At 35.1% G+C, this 8,914-nt stretch overlaps 1 protein-coding gene across 1 annotated transcript in view; it reads right to left on the bottom strand.

Moving 5' to 3' along the window:
• LOC106460335 overlaps positions 1-8,914 on the bottom strand; it is a 53,344-nt gene that overhangs the window by 15,026 nt on the left and 29,404 nt on the right. The window contains exons 3-5 of the mRNA XM_013920027.2: positions 7,575-7,691; positions 6,244-6,414; positions 494-547 (exon numbers count right to left, since the gene is read on the bottom strand). Coding sequence (XP_013775481.1) covers positions 494-547; positions 6,244-6,414; positions 7,575-7,691 — 342 coding nt within the window. The remainder of the gene's footprint in view (positions 1-493; positions 548-6,243; positions 6,415-7,574; positions 7,692-8,914) is intronic.

Below are 8,914 nucleotides of genomic sequence, written 5' to 3'. Positions count from 1 at the left end.
ATCTTCTCCGCACCTGTCCCGAAACTGTTACATCTTCTCCCTACTGTCCCGAGACTGTTACATCTTCTCCGCACCTGTCCCGAAACTGTTACATCTTCTCCGCAACTGTCCCGAAACTGTTACATCTTCTCCGCAACTGTCCCGAGACTGTTACATCTTCTCAGCAACTGTCCCGAAACTGTTACATCTTCTCCCTACTGTCCCGAGACTGTTACATCTTCTCCGCACCTGTCCCGAAACTGTTACATCTTCTCCGCAACTGTCCCGAAACTGTTACATCTTCTCCGCAACTGTCCCGAAACTGTTATATTTTCTCGAACGAGTTTCCTCAAGTGATCATTTTTGTTATCTTCTAAAGTTTGATAGACTTGGTAACAGTATTTCAAAAACAAAAAACTATATACAATTCAGTTATACTCGTTCTACTCTTTTGAGACTCTTACAGTGATTATATCAAGTGCTCTATATATTAAAGACTAAGTCTTAGTGATACCTGCTGGTCCTACGGGACCCATCGGTCCTCGGGGTCCTGGAGTCCCTGGAATACCTAGAAAATATAAGATAAGAAACCTGTTCAATATTTTCCTGTAGAGAAAAAAACTGTTTAGTTAATTAAACGTGGTCTTATGATTAATATACCATAGGAAGACACTACAATAAAGCGAGAACCACCTATAGCAATGAAATATGTAGTTGGGTCAATATAAAGATCTTTCTCACTCAGATACAACACGGCTTTGTTCTTTTTACGCACTACAATCATTATTCATTCTTCTGAGCTTCATTTATCTACAGGTTTTCTACCTTAAACAGCCCACTTATCTCTGGCACGCTACGGGTAGCAGTGCTGGAGAGATAGATGACGTGCGGGGAAGATCGACAGAAAGAGACGACTGTGAAAATAGATAGTTTTATTGTAACGTCATTAAAGATAAATAGGCCATTTCTAATCCCCAAACTAAGCGCTTCTCTAGCGATATACGGTAATTTACCACGAAGGATGTTGCTAGAGTGAAAACAAAAAAATCTATACTTTCACATAAATTAATGCTTACTTGTACTAGGTTCACGTGCAAGGCGTATTAATTAATTTCTACACGAGATTACTAAAAAAAAAAAAATTAAAAACAGTCCTGCAAAATCTCTTCATAAATGTGTGACAAATGACTAAGTGACATAAAACTGCTTTAAAAATAAGTTTCTCTGATCGAATCCAATTTAAAGGAAATGAAAGTTCATTACGTCACACCATAAGATATTTGAGAAAGAGTTAGTGGAAAGATCGGTGTTCAAAATTCAATTTTTCACACAACTGAAAATATGTTTCTTGTTATTTCAAGTGTAGAAAATGTAACACTTTTAATGATGAACGCAGTCTGTATAAATTACACGATAAATTTCTAAACACCCTGCCTCGTCTGAAGTATGCATTGAATGTTCGTGTCTCACAGTCACTTTGTGTATTAGTCTTTATATGGGAAATGGGTTTTACTTGGCGAAATTGTATGTTTCTTTTTCCAGTCTTAATGTTCAAAATGCGTGTTAGTTCATCATTTTGGTGTTAGAAAGCGTTTTATTCTGTTGGTACATTAAGGATGTTTCTGTTGATGGTTTGTCGTTATCATAGAAATGTTATTTGTTGTTGATATCTTTGGAGACCTAATGTTCATAGTTGAATAAGCATATTGATATTTCGATTTCGTGCAGTTTTGGCCCTCTTATTTTGATTTTGCACGTTTTTATACTTGAAAGTGTATTGGTATTTCGTTTTTTGCGCGTGTGTTTCAGTAACGTGTTTTTATACTTGAAAGTGTATTGGTATTTCGTTTTTTGCGCGTGTGTTTCAGTAACGTGTTTTTATACTTGAAAGTGTATTGGTATTTCGTTTTTTTTGCGCGTGTGTTTCGGTAACGTGTTTTTATAAATATTTTAACTGGTATTTCGTGGAAGGTTGTACAGTGTTTCCGTAGCATGTATTAGTATCTTATATTTTATTTTACAAAGGTTAAGGTTTTTTATAAGATCAGCAACGAAAATGAAAGTACAAGTCTTCACGAACATTTGGTGGTTTCTTTAAAAACGTAAAAGAAATATCCTTTGATAGATTGTTTAGGCAGAGTATTCATGATGAAACTTTGTAGAATGGACGGCAACTGACTGTTGTAGAGACAGGAGTGTAGAGGACGACGTTTCGAAAGTTGTCAGTCTTTCGTCTTCGGGTCAGTGTGTGTAAGGTGTAATATGTTGTATTTGTACTATTATAACACGATTGTTTGTTTTTGAATTTCGCGCAAAGCTACACGAGGGCTATCTGCGCTAGCCGTCTCTAATTTACCAGTGTAAAACTAGAGGGAGGGCAGCTAGTCATCACCACCCACCGCCAACTCTTGGGCTACTCTTTTTCCAACGAATAGTGGGATTGACCGGGACATTATAACGCCCCCCACGGCTGAAAGGGCGAGCATGTTTGGTGGGACGGGGATTCGAACCCGCGACCCGCAGTTTGCGAGTCGAGCACCCTAACCACCTGGCCATATAACACGGAGAAACAGGATTTCTGTTTAGAAGCTTTTACCACCAAAGAAGCTTGAACATGCGCATAATGCAGGTGATGATTTAATCAACTTCTGGCTTTAGTTTATTGGAATGACTTTCATGGAATAAAGTTCAAATGGGATCCACATAAAAAAGGTATAAAACACTACTTTTTATCCCAATATTTGTAACCGTGCTCTTTAATGAGGAGATAACGAGCGTATTTAACGAACCTGCATGAAACTCCTAGGAAGCTTGTAAAAAATCTGATTTGGTATTGGATATTTACAATCTCAGCGGCACCTTACTCAACATATGGTCGAACAGCTAGATGTCAGACCCCAAGGTTCAAATATAGCCGTCCATATTTCAAAATTGCTGACCAGAAGGAGGGTATCTAGTCTGCAGGACCCGTCGCCTACATGGCTACTCACAAACAAACAGCAGAACTGGCTTCACTTTTATAACGCGCTCATTGCTGAAAGTGCAGGGCGCATTCAGCGGGATATCGCAGATTCGAACCTTGGACCTTACAATCTGCATCCCACCATTCTAACTTATAGACAGTGCCCGGCCCTGACGTGAGATAAAACGTATGTGAAGTGTGTGAATATGTGATAATAAATAAGTTACAACCAAAAGCAAGCAGGGTAGGAGAAACTGAATGTTTTATTTTGTAGACAACTTTAATAAAAACCAATGATAAACAACTTACAGTTTGATGTGTAAAAGATAGGCCAACCTTTGTTAGTGTAAAGATGATTTCAGTTCAGCAATCAATACATTTTCTCGTGTGTACAATTACAATACGTCATCAGCTATACTTAATGTACTAAAATCGTCACTAGAAGTCTTACAATTACATACAGAGAACGCTTGTTCTGCAAAACTGGTACACACCCCCTGGTTTATTCAGTACATCCCCACTACCAAGAGCAAGAAATTATGTACATCTGTGCACAGCAAAGAGACACTTGAATTTATACATTACGAACATATTAGGATTGTCGATCCATATACAGTAACAATGACGTCAGAGTTTTCCTTTTTTTTTGTCAAACTTGGTATAATAGGGGTGGTAAACTTATCGAGCGAACCACGTATGAGTTTATGTAATTTTTTCTTTGCATATTAGGATTGTCGATCCATATTCGGTAACAATAACGTCAGAGTTTTCCTTTCTTGTCAAACTTGGTATAACAGGGGTGGCGAATTTCGAATGTTTTTATAATTTTTACGATATTTGGATTCATTTTTTCTTGACTTGTTAATTTTCAGTACGTAAGAAATCTTTGTTATTTATAATCTTATAACCTTGACAGGCAAAACATTTCACGGGATTTTATTCAAATATGGTAAGAACAAAGCTATCAATGTGCATACGAACCCTAAAACGTTCGTTTGCGGTAAAATTCACACCTTTCCCTCGTTGGGGTCTTTCGGGAGGACAGCGGTTAGCCTAGGGAATTACAACGCTAAAATCTGGGGTTTGATTACTCGCGGAGAACAAGGCAGATTGCCCAATGTAGCTTTGTTCTAAAACGGGCCCGGCATGGCCAAGTGGTTAGGGCGCTCGACTCGCAATCCGAGAGTCGCGGGTTCGAATACCGTCCTACCAAATATGCTCGCTCTTTCAGCCTTGGGGGTGTTATAATGTGACGGTTAATCCCATTATTCGTTGGTAAATGAGTAGCCCAAGAGTTGGCGGTGGGTGGTGTTGACTTCTCTCTAGTCTTACATTGCTAAATTAGGGACGGCTGGCGCAGATAGCTCTCGTGTAGCTTTGCGCGAAATTCAAAACAAACAAACAATTGTTCTAAAACAACTAAAACCAAATCCACACCAAGGTCATTTGGACTTTACGAAGTAAGATCAGTGGTAAAGTTGATATAATGACGCCTGGAAAGATACGTGACATAACTGAGTGTAAAATCCCAGAATATAAAAAGTAGAGCATATCTTCAAATTCGATTATCATGCATTTTCAAGTCAATCTGCTGAACTATATGTACATCTTCAGTTTTAAAGGTAGAATTCTAGAAATGAGAGGGTCATTCCTTGTGTATTAATATAGATTTAAATGTCCCGGCTGCACCAAGGAGAACCAAGGTTCTTATATTGTTTGTTGTTAAGCCGAGCGCTAATTAAAGGGTTATCTGTGTTCTGCTAACCGAGGATATCAAAACCCAATTTTTAGCATTATAAGCTCTCACACTTACCGCTGAGCCACCGTCTTTTTTGTGTATGTAATTGTTTGGTTTGTAGCAATGATTGTGGTATATTTAGTGTATTAAGTAGTGCAGATTAAGTTGTTGATAAGAGAAAGTTTCACACGTGCTCCCCCAGTGACACAGAGGTATGTCTGCGGACTTACAACGCTAGAAACCGGGTTTCGATACCCATGGTGGGCATAGCACAAATAGTCCATTGTGTAGCTTTGTGCTTAACTACAAACAAACCTTCGCACGTCAAACGTTGTTTTAAGAGTGTACTATTAGTTTTTCTTTGGTCAATTTATAATTGACAGCTTCTATGTTGTTCCTTAAGTTTCTATCTCAATGCTAAATAAGGCCCAACAAAGAAACCGAAACGTTCTTCTATTCAGCCAAAAAAGGCACGAGCAGTCAACATCAGGCACGTTACAGAAAGACAGGAGAGAATTTATCCAAATGATTATTTTACTTTAAGATATTTCACTTGGTAAAAACACTCGTTCAAAAACCGTTCTTATCTATTTCGGACTTTGTGTGTTTCTTCGTGAATTTTACTTGCTAATCTGTAGATGATAATTAATTGCTCTAATATGCCAAAGCTTTTGAAATATGATCCATTTTAGAATACTGTGAGAAACGGCCATTATAACATGACTGACAATATTTTTTCAAGTATTCCCCCAATGCAGATGAAGCTTTCTGCTCAACACCAGAGTTCATCAGGACAGATAAGATACAACATCTAAAGCCTTAGTTGAAATGATATTTATATCATGTGATATACATATAGAGATATGAAGGACAGTTTAAACTAAAGCTTTGGGTATTTTTGGGACTCTTCAGTTCTGGTGGTGAGCGAAAAGATTCGTTATCGGTGACCCACAACAAAATGAGGTTGAAATACCATAATATATTTTTCTCACCGGAGAGAGAATATTCTGGGTCAACTAAGGATGAAGTTATTCAAAAGAGGTTATCAGTAATATAGTTATGTTACACGATTGACTGGGTTCACAACGAGTGTTATCCATCATATTCAATAGGATTTTTCTCGCTCTATATAACGATATTTTCACATCGAAATTATTAGCCTGGGTAAAGATTACGTTTCTTACTAACGATTTAACTCTTCAGTATCAGAGGCTTGAAAGTAATTCTAAAAGTTTATTCACCCCAATGAAAAGCATTTTAACTTTACGATTATTCAATTAGCTTTGTTAATTTTACGACTTGGTTTGATTGTTTTTAAGCGTTGTTTGTGCTCTGCCCACCACAGGTATCGAAACTCGAATTTCAGAGTCGTAAAACTGCAGACTTATCGCTTAGCCACTGAGGGGCAATTATTTTTATTAATAATTCATTTAATTATTCATAAAACTACCAAGTTATTTAGACAAATGTATGATGTTTAGTATTAAGTTCAATGTAAGTCTTGTTAAAAATATTGTAAATAGTGTAAAAATTGGTCGCTATAAAGTTGCTAGATATATCTTACCATTTGTACCATTAAGTCCCGGCCTTCCTGGTGTTCCAGGAATACCTGGAACTCCGTCATTCCCAGGAATTCCATCAATGCCATCACGACCAGGAACACCATCCAGCCCTGGTTCTCCAGGAAGTCCATCGCGTCCATCAAGGCCGGGTGTTCCACCTAGGCCTGGATTCCCTGGACAACAACATTGAAATATTTTGAATTTATCTTGATGAATATGGTTGGGGTACACTTACAAATATTATCATCTTGACGTTGTGAAAAAAGGAGCTTCTTCATATTGTCTAATTTCCGTTAAAAATGTCCTGTAAATTGATTTAAAGTTTGAGATTGAAAGATTATTTGTTAAGAAATCAATTCTGGCTTCATTATGAAATTTTCTTTCTTATTATTTATTCAGAAAATAGTGTATACTATGTTGCTATAAAGCTATAATTCTCAGACACGTATAGTTTTAATGATATTTAGTGTTATATTACATATTAATCAAAATATATACAAAAAATCTCATATCAAAATATCACATATGTATTTAATCTTCTGTAACCTAATACTTTTATCTAAATACTACATATGTATTTAATCTACTGTAACCTAATACTTTTATCTAAATACTACATATGTATTTAATCTACTGTAACCTAATACTTTTATCTAAATATTACACATGTATTTAATCTACTGTAACCTAATACTTTTATCTAAATACTACATATGTATTTAATCTACTGTAACCTAATACTTTTATCTAAATATTACATATGTATTTAATCTACTGTAACCTAATACTTTTATCTAAATATTACATATGTATCTAATCTACTATATTCTAATACTTTTATCTAAATACTACATATGTATTTAATCTACTGTAACCTAATACTTTTATCTAAATATTACATATGTATTTAATCTACTGTAACCTAATACTTTTATCTAAATATTACATATGTATTTAATCTACTGTAACCTAATACTTTTAACTAAATACTACATATGTATTTAATCTACTGTAACCTAATACTTTTAACTAACTACTACATATGTATTTAATCTACTGTAACCTAATACTTTTAACTAAATACTACATATGTATTTAATCTACTGTAACCTAATACTTTTAACTAAATACTACATATGTATTTAATCTACTGTAACCTAATACTTTACCGCAATTTTTGACGAGTGACCCAAAAGTTTGGATATATAACTTTAACCACAAGGAGTTATAGCTGGTTATAGTTGATACTTTTTATTATTATTTTTTACTTTTTTCCTTACAACTCATTTAATTTCAGTGAATATCATTAACTGTATACTGGTTAAAATTGTACCTTTAGGACCGACGGGTCCAAGGGCACCTGTTAGACCTCGAGGTCCTGGAGGACCTGGTTTTCCAGAAAATCCACGCTCACCAGTATCTCCTTTTTGTCCTTTATGTCCTGGGGAACCTAATAACAGAAAATTAAATCATAAGTTGCATACTTTAATATTAACATAATTTTTATTTATTAACGATAATTTAAGGTTTTCAAAAATTAATTATTCCACAATGGTAGTCTATCTATAGAGTTGGCACCTAGTGGCTCAGCAGGCTTACGACGCTAAAAATCGGGTTTCGATACTCTTGGTAAGAAAAGTACAGAAAACCTATTGTGTAACTTTGCGCTTAACAACAACAAACAAAATATATAAAGTTCTGACCGTCTGTGACTTTTTACGTAAAACCCATTTGATTCTATATTATAAGATTCAGGAACATTTAGAATTTCAGGTAGATTTAAGTGATTATTAAGAATTAAGTCCAATAATTACTAGCTTAGAGTCGAGTCCTCATATACGAAACAACGAATATTTAAGGATTGTTCAGGATTCCATGTAACAACGGGAAATGAGAATAACCAACAAACATCCCAGAGTCGATAAAACTGAGAGATACATAGAGTTTGGGATTTGTCAAGGAAACTGTAGATTCCATCTTTATACAGATGGCTCTAAGCTCTTTGATACCCTTCACTACTTTTTATTTTTTCCTAGTCTACTGAAGCACGAAATTTTTCCAATCTCGAGTCGTTCAATCAATTTTGCAATTCTGTGGGAAGAAACGTACTCTCAATGGAAGCTAGGATAACGGAAAGTTTATTAAATTTCTTTCTTGTTCAAAGTTAAGAAGAAAACCAGAAAGTCAATATAAGCATGAGGTGATTCCAAACTTTACAGAATTCTTAGATAGTATACGGATTTTTATTCTTAAACCTTGTAAGACAGCGCTTCTTAGGGAAATTACTTTGATATTTCGAGATACGAAAACATGCTGTAAGAAACTACAGAATATAAGAAAAAAAAGGTCTGTTCTTAGAAACGAACCCATAAGGTACAATGATAGCATAGTTGAGAAAAGCGTAAACTATAGATAAAATAAATATTCTAATCGTAGAACAAGAACTGAACATAAAATAAAGATACTGGCGGTAAAATACAAATTATTTGTAAAATGATCATTACATTTTAGATTGAATAAAATAAGGATATAAACTACTTGTAAAAATTAATTTAGTTTTACCATAGATAGAATAGCGATAATGTTGGTGTATTATAGAATACTTGTAAACGTCATTATTTGGGAACGTGATTAACAGCTGGCTGTTGAAAAGAAATCATACTGTATATGAAG

The sequence above is a fragment of the Limulus polyphemus genome, unplaced genomic scaffold (genome assembly GCF_000517525.1).
Source record: "Limulus polyphemus unplaced genomic scaffold, Limulus_polyphemus-2.1.2 Scaffold754, whole genome shotgun sequence".
In the NCBI taxonomy this organism is placed as follows: Eukaryota; Metazoa; Arthropoda; class Merostomata; order Xiphosura; family Limulidae; genus Limulus; species Limulus polyphemus.
The sequence above is the reverse complement of the archived record's forward strand: the minus strand, read 5'-3'. Positions and strand labels throughout refer to the sequence as shown.